Source organism: Carassius carassius, chromosome 30 (assembly GCF_963082965.1).
Source record: "Carassius carassius chromosome 30, fCarCar2.1, whole genome shotgun sequence".
Classification (NCBI taxonomy): Eukaryota; Metazoa; Chordata; class Actinopteri; order Cypriniformes; family Cyprinidae; genus Carassius; species Carassius carassius.
This window is the reverse complement of record NC_081784.1, coordinates 13976240-13995880: the sequence shown is the minus strand read 5'-3', so window position 1 is coordinate 13995880 and position 19641 is coordinate 13976240. Positions and strand designations below refer to the sequence as shown.

Sequence of the window (19641 nt, the reverse complement as noted above, 5' to 3'; positions counted from 1 at the left end):
CGTGTCAGCCATTTTAGGCATAGGCCATTTTGAATTACGCTTTAAAATGCTGTATTTTTTGAACGCATTACCGTATTGTTACGAAAATAATTACAAAAATGTTCGGCTCCATGCCCTGAAGGTACTCAAAAAGTTTGGTGGCGACGCCACCTTGTGGTCAAAAGTTATAATGAAATATCTAAAAAATGCTAATAACTTTTGAGTAAATTAGACAATTGAAATGAAAATGGTCTCCCCGTATTCTTTGGGTCATGCCGAGAACATAGATACCAATTATGCGAAAATTGGCCATACTTCCTGTCCGCCATTTTGATTAATGTTGAAAACCTACTTTTTCGAACTCCTCCTAGACCGTTAGTCCGATTTTCACCAAATTTGACGGGGATCATCTTCAGACGCCACTGGCCAAAAGTTATGGATTTCGTGTATATATACGAAAGGATTCTCATTTAACGCATCAACAAATTTGCTGGAAGGATGCCAAAATGCATTTGAGGCTGTATCTCTGAAATGCTTTGACATATTTGCACCAAACTTTGTATGAATCATCGCCACCTCACACTGACCATGCCACAAAAATTTGGTAACAGCACCACCTATTGGTCAAGAGTAATAAAACATTCGTTAACGATGAATAATTACACTTTTAAAAATGCTAATAACTTTTTATTGCATTAGCCTATTTGAATGAAACTGGGCTCAAAATATTCCCTTGCTTATGCCGATAACATAGATACCAAATATGCCAGTGCATGCTGAACTTCCGGTCCACCATTTTTATTCATGTTGAAAACCTACTATTTCGAACTCCTCATCAACCGTAGGTCCGATTTTCACCAAATTCGAATCAGATGATCTGCAGACTATGCTGACACAAAGTTATGGATTTTGTGTTGATAGACAAAACAGTTTTCACATACCACAGGGACGAATTTAAGGCACAATGACAAAATGACACTTGAGGCTGTATATATGGAATGCTTTTTGGCAAATTAACACAAAACTTTGTGTGTGTCATTGAAAAGTCACACAGAGTACACAAATTGATTTTATAACAGTGCCACTTATTGGTCAAACTTGATAAGCCAAGTAATCATGCTACTAGAGGTGGTATTTATGATTTTTTTAGCCATTTCAATTACAATAATCATAAAATTGCTGTTATTGCTCATTAATGCATTTGGTGTGATGCTCCATGCCATGCTTAGCTCCTACATTTGCCATTGGAGTGCTTGGCCCCGTAATTGCTGCTTGCAGCTATATTTATTATTATTATTATTATTATTATTATTATTATTATATGGATTAGTATTGTATTTATTATTACTGTTGTTGTGGTTGTTGATGATGATGATACGCATTTATATTTATTATGATTAAAAGTTTTAATAATCAGAAAGCACTACATTTAAGAATTTTCTTAACTTGAAAAAAGAAGGTGCAGCATGGAAAACTTGATTCAAATCCAATGCATTAAAAAACATTTCATTATATATATGGAAGCACATGGGTAGCGATATTCAATTTGGAATGTTATATGCAAAATGACAATGCAATATGTAAAATGACAATGCATTTCTGTATTTACATTTTCATTTTCCAATACATTTGTGCAACGTTTGGTGCAAAATGAAAATTAAATTATATAATTTTCATTTGCCATTTCATACACCAGTTTTAATATGTAAAATGAAAACTATTTTTTACGCTTTATAAGTTGCAAAATTAAAATGAAAATGTATTACAGAAATGATTAGATATGTATAACATGTTCAAGCAAAAACTGTGGCAAAATGATCATTTAAATGCTATTTTTCTTAAATGCATTAACACTCACAGTCAAGACACTTACGATTGCATTTTCATTCAGTGTCCCGCAATGAATGTAGCAAAATTCAATGTGCACATTGAAAATGCATTCCGAGTCGATCACGTCTCCGCCCCCTCCCGACACGTCAATCACTGCGTGAACAAGGCGGGGCTTGCAGAAGGTCAAGAGACTCAAATCTCAAGAAGAGGATTCAAGTGAGAGAACATGGACAAGACAGTTGGTCCGTGTAAGTTTTGATCATTTCAGTTTATGGCTTTAATATTTCATTTGCACTGGTAGGCGGGGCTGAAACGCTGCTTTCATCTGATTAGTCGAATCGCTCAACCTTCAACTCGGTCTTTTCATTCATTCAGGCAGAATAAGAGTCAGTGCGAGTGAAGCACTGTAATGTCTGAAACCACCGCTCACTGTTAATTAGCATAATATTTGAATCAGATGTAGCTGGGCACATAATTCGTGCTGCTGAGACCTGCAAATAATTTCTAGGTTGTAGTATTGTATGAATATTGTCCCACTGATAAAAACAGTGCAAATAGTTCTGTCTCTTTGGAAAAAAGTGAAGTGGAAATAAAAATAATAGACTGAACAGTTCCATGTCTGTAACATTTACCACTCTCATCTTTTAAGTCATAAGGCACTAGGTATGTGTGTGTGACATTAATAAATAATTGTAAAAATTAATATTGTTACATTTCTGAAATAAAAATAGTAAAATTAGCTCTGTGCTGCTCAGTGCTCCTGTAGCCTACCCCAGAGCGCCCTCTCGCGGCTGTAGACGGTAATGTTTCCTCTTGGTTCTGAATAAATGCGACTTTTTTTTCCTCGTCATGACATATTTTTGGACTGATGCAACTTATACCGAAAAATATGGGTAACATTATTATTATTATTTATTATGAGAGTAACTGACACAGACTAGAACTTTAATGTTTCACCAAATTCAGCTCAGATCTTCAGATGTATAACTGGCCAGACTTACCTTCCCCAAAAATATTTAATTTTATTTAATAAATTGAACTATATTTATTTCCACTTCACTGTTATCCAAGGAGACAGAACTATTTGCACTGTTTTTATCAGTGGGACAATATTTATACAATACTATAACCTAGAAATAATTTAACGGGGTCTCTTGCAAGTCGCAGCAGCACGAATTATGTGGCCAGCATCATCTGATTCAAATATTATGCTAATTAACAGTGAGCGGTGGTTTCAGACATTACAGTGCTTCACTTGCACTGACTCTTATTCTGCCTGACAGAATGAAAAGACTGTGCTGAAGGTGGAGCGATTTGACCAATCAGATGAAAGGAGCGCTCCAGCACCGCCCACCAGTGCGAATGAAATATTGAAGCCATAAACCGAAATGATCAAAACGTACACGGACCAACGGTCTTGTCCATGTTCTCTCACTTGAATCCTCTTCTTGAGATTTGAGTCTCTTGACCTTCTGCAAGCCCCGCCTTGTTCACGCAGTGATTGACGTGTCGGGAGGGGGCGGAGACGTGATCGGCTCGGAATGCATTTTCAATGTGCACATTGAATTTTGCGACATTCATTGCGGGACACTGAATGAAAATGCAATCGTAAGTGTCTTGACTGTGAGTGTTAATGCATTTCAGAAAAATAGCATTTAAATGATAATTTTGCCACAGTTTTTGCTTGAACATGTTATACATATCTAATAATTTCTGTAATACATTTTAATTTTAATTTTGCAACTTATAAAGCGTTAAAATTAGTATTCATTTTACATATTAAAACTGGTGTATGAAATGCCAAATGAAAATTATGTAATTTAATTTCATTTTCATTTTGCACCAAACGTTGCACAAATGTATTGGAAAATGTAAATGTAAATACAGAAATGCATTGCCATTTTACATATTGCATTGTCATTTTGCATATTACATTGCAAATTGAATATCGCTACCCATGTGCTTCCATAATTATAGACTATTTCCAGTAGGCTAATTTAGTGAGTTGGGCTGCACTGGTGTTTTCTTCATAGGCTCGTTGAATGCTTTGCACGGTCACTTGATGGCGCTATTAGTTTTTGAAGGACACACGAATGGTATTAGTAAAATGTTTCTACCTTGTATTGTTTATTTTGCGCTACATAACTGCTTTTTTAGGATGTTTTCTTATATGGAGTGAAAATTCACATTCATTTTCGTGAGTGACACTTATGGCTAAAGTTGTTTGTCTATATTACTATAGTAGAATTACCACAGCAAATAACCATTCCTAAGTGATTTATTATAGTATCTTTACTATAACATGGTTCAAAAACACTATTATATTTACAAGAGAAACGTTACTACATTTTCCATGGTAAATTTACTATAAATTACTATATAATTTTCTTTCACAATTTACTATAGTACCTTTACTATAGCATGGTTCAAAACACTATTAGGCCTACTATAAAAAATTTACTACATTTTTATTGAACTTTTTGTTGTTGCAAAGCTTAAACCAATAGGCCTATGTATAACAAACAAATTATCCTCTCCCCTAGAAATTTTACTACATTTTCTATAGTAAATTTACTGTAGTATTTTTTCACGTGTGTTGTAACCACAATATGTTTCTGTCGGCAGAAAATTAACTCCATTAAAACTATTTTTCACATTTTCACTAATTTATTAAATGTATCTAGATAAATGTCATTAATTTTCAATTTTTTCTGCATGTTTCTACTCCAGTGCCATTTTATTGCACACTAAACAATGAATAAAACTGAGGGTAAAAAAAAAAGAATAGTTTTTAAAGTCTTGGACCAAGACAAGGACAAAACAACATAAACATATTAATGGAATGGATTTGAAAAGTATCGAAAATAAATGATGAAGGCATAATAAACGTTTCTGAGACTATTTTAATGTTACCTTCATACAGCAAAAAAAGTTGAAAGTATGTTAATTTTAATAAAAACAAACAAACAAACAAATAAATATATCAACAAACTATTGGGACATAAAATGGACATACAAGTGCATCGCACAATGGAAAGGCTACATTTAGGATTTTTTTTTAAAAGTAACCCTTTTACATTTATTTTTAAGAAAATGGTCAAAGTGTGAGAGATTTTAAAATAAAGTCAATATCTACAAATGATAAAAATGATTTACAACTAATTTCCCCCCTCTATTTTCTTCATTCCCACGAAAACATGGCTTTTCCACCCCAAAACTGGCAAGTTAGTAAAATAGATTCGATTCAAGTCTATGAGCGCTGAATGTGAACCCACTGAATGTGGGTACTATGTAGAGAAAAGCTGCGGTTGAACCCACGCATTCAGAGCAGGACCAAGGCTTAATTATTGAGGGTGACCCCCGATTGCTCAAACCAAATAGAGTTGTAGCAAGAAGCTCTTAGCTATTCAATTATAATTGGTGTATTCGGTCATAACAAGCATATGCGTTTTAGCACAATGGGTGGACTCTAAAAGGAACCTCAACAGCACATTAAAACTGCATTACTTCTTCCAAGAAGTGTACTCAAGATCTTTCTGGTCTCGATGCGCACACCGTTCCAAAAGCGCACACGTCTCCAAAGGTGCACGTTTTACCACACAAAAGAGTTGATATTGTTTGAGTTTTAACAAGAGGTGTACATATGGCATCCGGGTTGTAATTAAATGTTTTTAAGTTGTTGTTTTTGTCTGCTCAGTGAAGTTTCCTTTTCTTCTCGATGTGCAGCCTTTTCCGAGTCTGAACAAGAGAGAAGAATTAAATAGCTTTTCTGCCAGTTTGGAACAAATGGATGGCAAAAAGCTGGTCAGCGAGTTTTAGTCCTTGATTGCCTTCTTCAGATGCCCTTCAGACAAAGGCTGGGGATGAAAATAAAGCCCCACCTGGTACTTCTGTTTGCTAAAATAATAAGAAATAGATTTCGTTTCATAAATAATTGCAACAGATTGTAAAGTGCAGCAGTTGAAGAAGTATCAATCAAGAGAGCGAGGCCAGGTATCACCTGCTCTTCAGTAAGACGCATTTATTGTTAAATCAGGTTCTTTGCGATATCTATGATTTCCACAGCAACAGGTCGCCTATGTTTGCCCATACTTTGCATAACAAGCAAGATATTACTAGGCACTGATAAAAATCGAGGGACAAATCTGACAATCCCAAACACACACCTGTCCCGCGATATCCCAATGTGGATCTGGCATGAAAAGTTATTTGTAAAGCGTTAATATTTGGTTTACTTTGGATTATTTCGAGGTCTTTATAACAGCACGACATCATTCCCTATCTCCTTGCTTTATTTGTCCATTTTATTGAAAGCATATGGTTATCAGATGTCCTACAAAATACATATTTAGTTAGACTGGCGATGAGTGCCTTTGTGGACACTTGGGCACCACGGTAAATATTTTGCGTCCATAACAGTGCTCTTGGGCTCTCCAATAAATGAAGATTTATCAAGGCTTGGGGGCTTGGGGCCAAGTGTAAACTCGTGCTATCCGACCATGTTGAAAGTCTTTTGTTTGCAACTGCGACCACATTTACGATGCGCACTTGATGTTCTTAATAACGGACTCCGTTTGGAGACACCAGTGCGCACGCATTTAGTTTCCTATGCAAATGCTTTTGTGCATAATATTCTGTGTTTTCATTGTACTATAGAAGAGCTGCTGCACACAAGCACAAGTTATTCCACATTTTCTTCAATTAAATATTATTTCCCCAGGGTTTTTGCACTACAGCACAATTTACGCACAGGAATATCGCCACAAGGCGCAAAAAGGCAATGACACTAAATTAGCACTGTTTATCAGTAATTCTTTCCCGTTTCGAATAATTAAAATTTCTTGTTGAAATGTATATGTTAAGTGCCAATAAAAAGTCAATAAGCCATGTATGTTCATAATACCTACATGATGTGTTAACGCAAATCACGCAAGACTATTCCTGCTCCAGATCCGTGAACATTTTCTATCATCCAGAAGTTGATGTTTGAGAAAACCTCATGCATATACTGTACCACTATTATATTTCGATAATGAGGAATTATAGAATTCATTGCAAAATAAAGGCTTATAAGCCACTATATTTGCAATAAGCTGCAACGAGCTCGTGTTAAAATTGTTGTAGACAAATTAATAAGTGCTACTATAAACAACAACAACAACAGACAACTATAGAAAAGTTCACATGACATATTCTACCCTGTTTTTGAAACCCCTCTTAGTTGATTTCTTAAACCTGAAGGTAAATTTCGGAAAGGACAGTCTCTGATTGGCCACTTGACATTAATGACGAATGGGCGCATCACTCTCTTTTGTTCCTTTGATTTATATATTAAGGGAATGAAAAGAGACTTCATGCTGCTCACTGGTGGACAGGACGCGCAGTGCTGTAGACCAAACACCCTCACTGAACTTCGGTTTCACTGAGCCAGTCTGCAAGCCAAGAGGTAAGCATCTGAATTATGATAGGTTTCTTATAGGTTGTTATCCAAGACCTTAGACTGAAGCTGACCAGTGTTTTTCATGTACAGAATGACTCCAGGATCCACGTGCGCGTCGGTAGGAAGGAATGGGGCATTTAAATCTAACTGGAGTTCAGCATTAGATCTCAAGTCTGGATCCACAGACATCACCAAAAGCCAGCAAATCAAATGCAACAGAGAATTTGAGCTTGACAGCACAGAATCGGCGACGAAGGAACGCTCATCTACCGTCAACGAAGAGAACACAAGAAGTAAAAGAATGAAGAAAAGGATGCCAGTTAAATCAGCTAGCAGACAACGTGGGAATCGCAGAGTGAAGGCAAATGACAGAGAAAGGCATCGCATGCATAAGCTGAACTCCGCCCTGGATACTCTCAGAAGCGTGCTTCCAACTTTTCCCGATGACGCGAAACTGACTAAAATTGAGACTTTGAGATTCGCGCACAACTACATTTGGGCATTGTCGGAAACACTGAGACTTGCAGACCACGTCCGACAAACTTCAAATCACGATCGGGATCAGGAGAACCTCACTGTGCAAAATATTTGCTTGGATACGCGTTTTAGCGCGTGTAGCGCACGCGCGTCCAAATGGCACTCCACAAACTCATCCTCAAATTGGCAAGAAACTGAAGGCTACTACGCTGACATGTTACTAGAGGGATTTAACTGCAATTTTCGGGACAATCTGACATTTAATCTGATCTGCGAGTAGCAAAGCTTGTCCCTTGCTGTAAAGACCACGAGAATGACTTAAGTGTAGAAATTTTATTTCCATTTACGCCTTATGAAAAACGTCATGATTTAATCCCTTAAATTATTCAAATTATTTATTATACGTTACCAGTCATTTTTATACGCAAGGGAAGTTAAAACACACAAAATAGCGATTTTCTTTAGATTGCCAGCTCTTAACACTAAAATATGTGTTTGACTATTAGTTGTAAATATGTGTTGTTTCCTTTTTTTAAATTTAAACCTTTTGATAAAAATCATAAATAAATATTGAATAGGCTTTAGTGTTTCATCAAAGAAGCTTTAACTGTTGTCCTGCATACGACGCTTTCTGCGCTTCCCATAGCAGGTAGTTGATCAAAATAGGGTAGATGGGGGTTATTGTTCAAGGTCACATTTAATTTTTTTTAATAAAAATTCAACATCACTAGTAGATATAGATTTGACCTAGTATCATTTAGCCAGGTGTTAATATATTTCTCTATTGTATTTCTTTATATTCTTGCAATAATTGAGTAGTACAGCTTCTTTGAGATTTCTTACAGCTGCACAAAAAGCTATATTGTACTCTGACTGAAGTGTGAGTGGGTTGATGCTTACAATACACCACTTGAGTATTTAGTCATTTATTCAGTTGTATTTATAATGCTCTTGAAAAGCATAATTTTCAAAGAAATAAACCATAGAGAAATTTCACAATGGATATGCAACATTTTGTTTCTAGCAAGACTGAACATGTTATTTTTATATAAAAATATGGAGAATCCAAAAGACAATGTACACACATAGAATAGATTTTACATACTGGTGTGCGTGGAGAATACAACCATTTTTTTTAAATATGCAAATGCATTAAGTGGTCTTAAGAAACCCTAGCATGAGCCTTTTATACAATGAGATAAATGTCTGGAATGACAAGGACACTGGAATTTATGATAACAATAGCACTTAATTTGGATAGACTATATTCACATATTCAGGTGATGTCTAATCACAGTTTCCTGATTACTGTTGCCAAAGTCTATTTATATCCATGCACATCTGTCTGAGTATGTAAGAGCTGTTACAAACATTCATATTGGCAACAAAGCAGCCTCACTGAAAGACTATCCAAATAAAGAGTTGCAGATTTCCAAAGGAATTCCCCACATAAGGGAATGTGCAGTTTTAAAGTAGAATGTGGGAAACATTCTACTTTGGAAAAACAGTGACAACATCATAACCCTCTGGCGGAGTGACGTGTTCACGTGCGTGTTTCTCGCAGTAAATCTTTTCCTCGACAAAAAAGTGTCCTTTTTGCTTAAGATTGATCCCGCAGTCTGTGCAGACGTAGCATTCTGGATGGCGAAACTTATCTCGAACTTTGACCATCAATCCTCTTTATAACCAAATAAAGAGAAAACAGTTGTTTAGGAAAACATGTTTGCAAAAAAAGCCAAAAATTATAACCAAATAATTAACAGAGAGCGAATTATAAAGAAGGTTATAAAGAAATTGAGTTCCCAAATGTTCCACTAGATGGCAACACTTGCATGATACAGCAAAGGACATGCAACTGTTCTAAAATGGATTAAAAAAAAAAAAAAAAGATAAAGCAAAAAACAAAAAACAAAAAAGGGAAACTTACACAATCCCTGAACCACATTTGTCACAAAGAGAGAGCTTTTCAGGATTCCCAACCGAGGCTCCAATTTTTGGGGTGGGGGCTTTGACACTTCTGAAGCCTGAGGGTTTATCTGTATCACCTGACACAAAGAAACAGAGATCCATGTAATGCTAAGGCTGTCTTTTATGGGCCCAGAAATCTGAAGTAGAATGTGTTTCACAGCTGTAGTTACAGGCATAGCTTTAGATACTGATGATTATTAAATCAGAGATAGATTATTTTGTCAACAGAAGCTAAGGCCTGGTGGGTGACCCATGTGTAATTCAGACACAATGTAACATGGTATAAAAGGAAAGATGTATGAGATTATACCAGTTTCCAGGATCTCTTGCAGAACTTTAAAAGAGGCAGACTGGCGAGGAGGCTCATTGGATTCTTGATTCTCCTGCAGCATCTTGTACACTTCAGAGTCTGCAGCTAATGCAGGTATTGGCTGGCCTGGTCTACAGGGATCTGGGCTATAAAACATGCAAAAGGTCACAATGATGACAGCCACAAGACAAACAATATCTCAAAAGTATTATATTATTTAACTCAATCCTAAATGGCTAGTTTCAGCTCAACAGACATACATTCAAATAACTATACTAATACAGCACAAAACTGGAATAAGTGTAGCACATAATGATATACAAGTGTTCATAATAAGTAGAAAAAAAACATCTGTTAAAAATCTGGTTGAAAACACTAGCTTATTCATAGAAGCTTTGTATTCATGCTGGTACATGTCCCATACATTTACTATACAATTACACACAAGAAAAGTTGAAATTTAAGTGTCAAGATATTCATAATGCATGTATTTATAAAAGATTTCCATTTCATATAAAGGCTGATGTTTTGAACTTTGTACTACTCAAAGAACTTTGAAAAACATATCACGATTACTGGAGTATTGGAAGGAATGTTTGCAGAATATACATGAATGTTCCATAAATGCTAGACATAACTTAATTAAATGTAAACTTTTCATAGGCTATACATGTGCAAAACTAAATTAGATAATATTTTCCTGGAGGTGTCACCTGAATGTTATAAATGAAAAGCTGCCGAACGCACATTGATTAACTTATTATGGACATACAACAAACTCCACAGGTACTGGACTGATATCTTTGACTCTCTTTCAAAGGTACATGAGAGGGACACTGATCCAGACCCAATAATCGCTATATTGTAAGTTTTTGTTATTTTTTTTTTTTTTTCTGTATTCCTTCAAGATGTGATCCTTTGATCGTTTTTTTTTTACATATGTATATATTTATATCTGTATATATATATATTTTATGTGTCAGAGATGTTTATCCCAGGTATGTAATACCTTTTCTGTTTACTTTTATTTTTTATAAATCAGTACCGTACTGCTGTTGTTCTTTTTTGGACCACACATTTTGATCTAGTTTATGTTGTATAAGAATACTGAAAGTTAAATTAAGCAGAACAGCTTTTTTCATATTGATAGTAAGAAATAATTATTGAGAAATTAATTTCAAGAAATCAAGAAAATGATTTCTGAAAGATCATGTGACAATGAATAAATTACATTATAAAATGTATTAAAATAGAATAAATTATTTTAAAATATAATATAATTTCCTGATTTATGTTTTTTTTTTTCTGCATGTTCGTTGTACCACATAGCTTTGTGACAGTATGTCAGAGAGGTGTGTATTATGCTTACTTCCTACTGGCTTCACTGGATGCAGCAGAAGTCTGGACGCCATCCACTGCACTGTTAAAACTCTTCATGTTTTCAGAGGAATACAGGCCAGCAGGGTTATTGTACATGTTGGTGACCAACCTCGGACTGCCAGAATTGAAAGGAATGGCACTTCTGTTATGAGCAGAGCCTATATGTTTCATCTCCTACAAAAAACAGAGCAGCTACTATGAGTCTAAATCTCAAAAACATGTCAAACAAAACTGTAACTTTAAAAGATTATTTCACCCAAAACGGCTTTGGTCATTTACTAGTTCCAATCCTGTATGACTTATTTTCTTCTTTTTGTCCATATAATGAAAAATCAGTGGACTCTAATGTTGTTTTGGACTCCACTGACACTGACTAAATGATGACAGAATTTCATTCAAATAAAATAATTTAATAAGAATGGCAGTAATATATAACTATTCAGACCAGAAGAAAAGAACTGAGAATCAATCATTACTTTTTTTTTTATAACTGTAGATATTATAACCAAGTTGATGTGAACAAAGACCATTTTACAACAGGAGAAAAAAAACAGACACAGAAAAGTTTTTTCACACTAATGACTAAGGTTTTAATGACTTTCGTCTGTCAACAACATATTTAACAGTTGTTTCTTAATATGTTTCTCCCTCTGCTTAAAATTAGGAAACATTTGTAACTCCTAAACTATGTAGTCAAACTCCACACACTTCCTATGATCACTCACATTCTGACCCTAAATTTCCAACATACCCTGCAGGATGTGGATCTTGCGTCATGGTTTTGGCTGATGAACTCCCTGTCTCCATGGATAGGGCTTTTTAGGACATAAACAATGACTTCACTTTGGTAGCCTATGGCGTTGTGCCTTTATTTGTTTAGCAGCTATGGTTCCGTTATGTATGACAGTCTCATGGACTACAAAGGTCTTTAAAGCTCATTGAAAATGATCAAGGGTCCATTTAAAATTCCCTCAGCTCCCAGATAAGCAGAGCTAAAACGCACCTGTGTTTCTTTATTTGCCAGATTCATCTTGTATGGATTGGTCTTTCCTTCTTCAGTTACCAGTGGGGACCACATTTTTGACTCTGATCTGCAAAAAATTTTTTAAACTTTCAAGCAGTGAATCAATAAAAGATTAAGGTACAAAAAGAGAGAGAGATGAAAATTAGACCCAGCACCATTTTACAGTGTATGGTATGCCATTATCTTCCACCGTGTCACAGAATATTAAATCTAGAATGTCTGGAAGAATTTAATAAAAGACAACTTTTCTGTTTGTTTTGTAAGAAGTTTCATTTTATCGTGCTTTTCTACATACTTATAGCTAATGATACATTCAGGTTAACAACTGCATGTTCCCCTTTGCACTGTAATGCCCCACCTGTCAATGGAAAGCACCATTTCCTCTATGCAAGCTTTGATTTTATTTTGTGCTTCCAGGTGAGTCATGCCTTCTGTTGATTCTCCATCTATGGACAGGATCATGTCCCCTATACAAAGGTCTGCTTGAGCCGCTTTGCTTCCTGGAGTCACCTGAAAAAGTCAAAACTGGTCATCTAAAAGGCTTTAGAATTAAATTGTATAGTTTTTCATGCCCAAATATAAACTTAAAAGAAATACAGCAAAATTTTGATAATAACTTCTCTTTGGTGTACTTTTCACTTGTTACATCCTGACTTCCTCTATGTCAGGGTGGGCACCTTGTTTCTGATAAAAATGCAAGCACTCAGGAAATTTTTATTTACACTTTGCTGGCTCTTATATAAGGATGAATATCAACTAGAATGCATGATGTTTGTTTATTCCTGAACTGCTGCTACACAAATTGCTTGTTTATTTTCTGGATACTCTTAGATCCAATCCTGACTAAAGGGTCGTTCACATCAAGGATGATAACTATAATGATAAATTAAACAATAAAGTTTTGATATTTGTTCTAATTCTGTAAGAATACAGACAGATGACATAACGCTAGGGCACGCTTACAGTAAACAGAATGTTATTGTGCATTGTGGATGCGAATATATTTATCATTACAGTCATCGTTTTTGGTGTGGAATGGCCTTCATTTTTACACTGAGATCTGACAAGAAGTGCTATTTAAAGCGAACTATTATTGGTCTCAACATTGTGGCCCCCATGAAAGAGACCCACTCTAGTAATATAAAACAGCTTATTCTAGAAATATTTTTTTTCAAATAGTATTTCTTTATACATACAACTTATAGTTAACAAATGTATTCAGTGCCCCTTTAAGAGATGACTGGCAGCTTGTTGCTGTAGAAGGTACACGTTTGAGTTTCATATTACAATTATAACATGCATTCATGCCATGAATACTTGTAATGTTTTGAAATCAATACAGGTTAGGTGACTGAACACTTTTCTGCTAAACCATATGGAATGAAGCACAGAACTATTTCTATTTTGCGTCAAGATGAGCTAGTTATTAGCTAATTGGTTCCATTTGTTTCGCGAAACATTTAATCCAAGTGCTCGAGACATTGCAACAGTGAAGTTTAGGACGATACGGTCGCGTTCACGTGCGTTTCTGTTGGATGATGCTGCTGCTGCTGCTGCATGCAGGCGTGACACGTTTTTGAGAAAGTTATTCCAGATCCTGGAGTATAATATGTTGGCCTAGTGATGTCTGTGAAATCCATTTTCCCTCTGTGATGAATTATTAACAAATCCAAAATTAATGTCTTACCCTCGAGATTGTCAGAGGTTGTTCGAAATCTTTTCCCCCGACCAGACGGAAGCCCCACGGTCCAGGACCTTGTAAAACAACCCTTAAAGGCATTATATTTCCAACACGTAGCCTAAACGGGTGGCGTATAGTGCACTGTAATCTGTGCTCTGAACTCCGCAGTTTCGAGCACTGTAACAGTAGCGGGACAAGGGCGTTCACTTTGAAGAGACGATACCTGGGTGGAGCTTCCTCAGAAGTGAACGAATAATAATGTCAAGTATCTGTGCTGATAAGAGCGTGTTTCCTATGTTTATTTAGGGGTGGACCATTACGTCATCTTATATTGGAGCTGACCATGTATGGAAGAGTCAAATCCTGAGATTTGGTATGTGCCACTCCCAAATCGAGTCGATTTACTGGCATGGGGGGCTATTCGCTTAGTGCATGAATATTCAGCGGGACTGGATCACATTCTCAACATTCCCAAAGAGTGGAACAAGTGCAGGCTAAACAGGCAACGCGGAAGCACAATGTCAATATTTAATTTAAACTAGAGTTTTATAAACTTAACAACAGTAGGCTACCACTTCCACTGAAGTGCCTATGTTTGTTGACATTTTCCAAAGTTTTATACTTTTTCAGATAAACTGCCTTAGTAAGGGGATGTTAATGTCATTCCATTCAAAAATGTTTCCTAAAATGTTAATGGTTAGTACAGATAAGGATTCTGGTCAGCATGTTATATAGAGCCAGGGGCTTATCAATCTGTTTAGTAACCAGGCCGGATGCAGTTATAATGTCAGCTGGAACACTGAACTAAACGATCTTAACTTCTCTTAACTTGGTGACACCCTTCCTGCAGAGTTTAACCCTGCTTAATAAAATCTGCCTGTAATTATCAAGCGGTCCTAGCCCGTCAGTAACAGTTTCAAGTAGCTATGCTAAACTGAAATATGCAGAATGAAAAAATTTAATCTAAAAAAAATAATAATAATAAAAATCCACTTTTGCCTTCCCATGACTTTCCAAAAGGGAAAGAGAAAAAAAATATGGTAGTTTGAGGAGAGAGAGATGTCAAATATTCATTCAAGCCCCCAGAGACTACTTTTTGTAATTTAATGCTATAGGGTAACATACAAATAAAGCTAATTTACTAATTGGTTTATTGCAGAAATGCATTATCACAGGCTTATTATTTTATGCAATAAACTATGCAATAAAAAGAAAATTTTATTACTATATAAAGTAAACTATTAAATTAGCAATATATATATATATTATATATATATATTATTTCTAATTTAATAGCAATGTATAAAAAAAAACTAATCACTGTTTTGCTGGGATTTATTTATTTTTTTAATGCAAATTAATTAATTATAGTGGAAATGCATCGTTGCATTATCACGCTCTGTGAAATATCTGTTCATGCATGACAAACCCATGTACTTTTACTGCCACATATAGTGTATAGTGTACGTATTTGCATGCAATTAGAAATTGTGAAATGTTAAATCCTGTAAAATACAATAAATAAATAACAAAGAATTAAAATGAAATATTAGTGCAAAATAAGAAAAACTACAATGAATTGAAATGAAATAAAATATCTACAATGGAAAAGTAATGGAAAAGCATAAAAACAAATAAACAAACAACAACAATGAAAAATTCAATACATAAAAAAAAGAAAGAAATCTCTCTCTCTCCCACCACCATAAAGATAATTTTTTTTTTTATTTCACGGGTGGATGTTAATATCCTAATACTTTGTATTAAATCATTATTTTGCCTTATTAAAATAAAAATAATTACTTCAATTAAGATTAAAGTCTATTAGTAGACATTTGGCCTCTTTATATAAACAACAGAGAACCAGATTAAGTAAAATAGCAATAAATAGTTATTTTTACTTATTTAAATAAAAATGAAAATACTGAAATTTGTTGTTAAAAGTTTTTAATGTGTCTTTCCATTAAAAGTTGAAGGCTGCTGCATTTCTTACAGCCTGTTAACATTGAAAGAGCCTGTTGGCGGCACCAGCGGTGTGTAATGTAGCCTCTACGTGTGAGCTCGGAGCTGCAAGGCAATAAATCAGATGTGCTGTAAACCCGCGACCAACAGAGGTCGCCCTCTGCGCTCGAACATGCGGACAGTTTTGAAATGTCTCACTGTTGTTTTCGTTTCCACTTTTTTTCCGTGATGACAGCACTGTGAACGACAGAACCACAGACACATTCTAAAAAATAATAATAATATATATTTGCGTTCGACCTCAATAATCAAAGCGTCTGAGCGCGAGATCAAAACATCACTGGAGCTCATTAAATTGTGTAGTCTTCAAGATAGTGTACCTACATTACACCAAGCAAATACAAATGTTTTAGTGTTTGGAGGAGATAACAAGATAAAGATAGAGAAGTTCCCTAAGCTGTTCTTTTTAAAGGCAAGTTATAAATGTTGTTCCCCCTTTGATGGTGAGCTCTGTTGAAAAGCAGAAGTAAAGCATGTGGTCTGAAACTATCAGTACAAGTTGGTGAAAGTATCGACTCGGTGTTGTGTTTAAATCTTGTGGTTAGTCCTGAGGGCCCTCTGCCCCTGGTAGCCCTCAAATGTGTCATGAGAAGGTGTCTTGTGATGTCATTGTGTGGGAATCGGTTCAATAATGACAGGTAGATCTCAAGAGTATATATGTTTTTGGAAGACGTCAGAGCATGTGGGAAAGTGAGATAGAGGGGTAGTGGTTTATGTTGAATACGGGGCCAATGGTGACATTTTGAGCTGTTAACACCTTCTCCCTCCGTACCGCTCCCCCACCCACAGACTGACGCAGTTGGTTTGACCAACAGTACAAGCAGGTGCTCAGTGGTCAGATACAACTAGATGGTGAGATAGCATTGGTATATTGGAACATCTGTACAAAAAATAAGTAAATAATAAATAAGGCTTAATGTGATAGATAGATTTATATCCATTTATTCAGCTGTAAACTTACTAACAGAAAAAAAAAAAACGTTTTGACATTTATTTTATTACACTATATTGTAATATGATATATTTTGCACCTTTTTAATACGTCCTTTATATTATTAAACTAATTAAAATACTTTAGAAAAATGTTTTACAAATACAAAATTAAATAAATATTGTGAAAAAATAAATAAATAAATTTTGAAATTAAAATTTAATTAAAATTACGTTAGATTAAATTCACAATGTCATATTAATTTCATTAATTTTTAGAATGTTTCATCAAATTAATATATTAAGGTTGTTGTTGTTACGCAATTAATTCATGTGTAAACTTTCAAATGTCTTTTGTTGATTGTTGTGTAACTCTGGATGTATTTTACACAAAATACCTTTTAATAAATCATTATTTTATCTTATTAAAGTAATTAAATTCATTCAATTATGTTTAAAGTTGTAAAAGTCTAAGGCTAAACTTTAAATGCAGTGTATGTTGCTCCTGGTCAAAAGTGTCAAAGTGCCAAACTATTTCACTTTCGAAAGCACACAGCACAGAATTTCCTGGTTATGCTACATGTGGTATAACCCAGTCATCTATACTAGAAGGCTGTCTACATGTGTTTTAGCTTGTTTTATATACTGTATTCAGGTTTATATGAGTGTGCATGAGAGTGATAGTTTTTGGAGGTGTGGCACTGAGTGAATGGAATGGTGATAAGTTCAGTATGTATCAATTTCAGCTCAGATCTGAGGCAGATAATTTGCAAGCACAGACTGTTCTAATGTGTAGGGTTATAGGGATTTTCCAACTATGCTGAAATCTGAGATTCATTGCACATGAGATAAGTATTTCAGTCAAACACACAGGCAGTATGTAATTAGACAAACCTTCAGGACACTTGCACATGCCTCTCTTTCTCCAAACAAAATTGTTTAATGAGTACCCTTGATTTTTTTAGTTGTAAAAGGTACATTTGCTTGCTTAAGGGATTCTGAATGAGCATCGTGACCTTTACTTTAGACCTTCAGATCAGAAAAGTGTGAAAGTGGCGTGTTTTGTCTGCTACTTAAATGATTTTCCATATTAAGCAGGATTTTCAGATTCAAACATTAATGTTCCTGAAAAAAATTATGCAAAAGCAATTTTCACTTGCTAGTAAATCTGACAAATAATAGCAAAGAAATAGTAACACACTGAATTAAAATCTAGATTGACCGATAATCGGTTTTAAAGTATGTTTTTTTGTAATATCGTATTTTGTTTTATTATTGTATTACTTAATATTTTGTAATATAACATGCATAGGCAAAAACAATTGCTTTTTTAAATCACCAATACATTTTTAGTTTTCAAGATTCATTTTTTTTACCAAATTTTGTATGAAGATTGTATAACAGAATGATTCAATATACCATTTTTCTTTCTGCAAAATGTGAGTAAAGGGACCATTAACAGGTTTTCTCATTATGTATATATAAACTAAATCTCATTTGCATATTAATGTGTTTTTGGGGCAACATATAATGAAAAAAACAAGTGTAATAATGGGAGTAATAATTGACAAGATTTTCATAATAATATATAATATTTCACAGAATATTGAAATATAATTTCTTTCACTATTCATTTGTTATGTCTCCAAAAACACGTAATATAAATGCTTTTAGTTCCGGTGTCCTCATATGAGGAAATGTATGAAATCAACATCCTGTTTCATAACAGAAAGTCATAATTTGATTTGAAACCCCATAACATTTTCCTGAGATGCTGATTTATGACACAATTTAAAAACTAGACCGATTTAAATGATAATTACAAAATATGATCATATTTACTAAGTGTCACTAAATTAATTTCTGACATATTTGATGACCAAGGAGAGGGAGTTGTCACGGTGAAACATCCAATCATTTGGTATCTCTGAAAAGCCCTGAATGTGCTCTGTACAGGACATCCAGAGTAAAAACTGCGGCATGTACAGTCTCAGAGAAATTCACAAAAATATAATGTCCTCATATGAGGCCGCAGGGTCTTATTAATGCTAATATGATCTGATTAGTACTTTTGTAACAGACTGCTAACCACCAAAAGCAGGTTGTGATGATGAGGTCACATGATGCACCAAAGCTCATCATAAGCAGCTTTTCCACAAAATGAGAAAGAAAATATTAATAGGACCCATATAGAGAAGGTACATTGTGTCATTCAGACAAATACTAAACAACATCATGGTAACACACGACACTAACATAGCGCAAATAAACATCAATCAGCCTTAGATGTAACATAACTGGTAAGAAAAAACTAAGAAGAAACCGTTATTTCAATGAAAAAACATAAAAACAAGGAATTCCCGTTTTTCACTATAAAGTATATGTTCTTTTTTACATCCAAAAACTCTATTTTAAATTAAAATTAAATGTCCAATACATGTTTTCACCGTATATTGTGTAGTAACATATGCTGCATTGGTATCATTTAAACATGCAAGTAAACAAACTAAAATAGTATTTTCTTGTTAAATATACTCCAATAATCTTTTTTATTTACAACTTCATTTTCAAATTTTACTACATAAGAGTCTAACTTTTTA

General features: G+C 34.7%; 2 protein-coding genes across 2 annotated transcripts; one reads left to right on the top strand and one right to left on the bottom strand.

Moving 5' to 3' along the window:
• The first annotated feature begins 7222 nt into the window (after positions 1–7222).
• neurog3 (neurogenin 3) lies at positions 7223–8154 on the top strand. Its single transcript, XM_059518310.1, has one exon. The coding sequence runs from the start codon at positions 7332–7334 to the stop codon at positions 8004–8006; it is 675 nt and encodes a 224-aa protein (XP_059374293.1). The 5' UTR covers positions 7223–7331; the 3' UTR covers positions 8007–8154.
• Positions 8155–9175: 1021 nt separating this feature from the next.
• LOC132110675 (PDZ and LIM domain protein 1-like) lies at positions 9176–14298 on the bottom strand. The gene is made up of 7 exons (XM_059517484.1): positions 14096–14298; positions 12767–12918; positions 12388–12475; positions 11374–11558; positions 10005–10150; positions 9654–9771; positions 9176–9404 (listed from the first exon to the last, which is right to left on the bottom strand). Exons 1-7 carry the CDS (start codon positions 14186–14188, stop codon positions 9218–9220), a joined length of 969 nt encoding a protein of 322 aa, XP_059373467.1. The 5' UTR covers positions 14189–14298; the 3' UTR covers positions 9176–9217.
• Positions 14299–19641: the final 5343 nt, after the last annotated feature.

What these genes read in the sequence shown, in the direction of transcription:
- neurog3 (XM_059518310.1), top strand. Translation starts at nt 7,332, where the DNA reads ATGTACAGAATGACTCCAGGATCCACGTGCGCGTCGGTAGGAAGGAAT.
- LOC132110675 (XM_059517484.1), bottom strand. Translation starts at nt 14,188, where the DNA reads ATGCCTTTAAGGGTTGTTTTACAAGGTCCTGGACCGTGGGGCTTCCGT. An exon ending in TCCAGTGAAGCCAGTAGGAA is followed by an intron (nt 10,151 to 11,373) that starts GTAAGCATAATA and finishes CATGTTTTATAG; the next exon opens with CCCAGATCCCTGTAGACCAG. An exon ending in GCAAGAGATCCTGGAAACTG is followed by an intron (nt 9,772 to 10,004) that starts GTATAATCTCAT and finishes TCTTTGTGTCAG; the next exon opens with GTGATACAGATAAACCCTCA.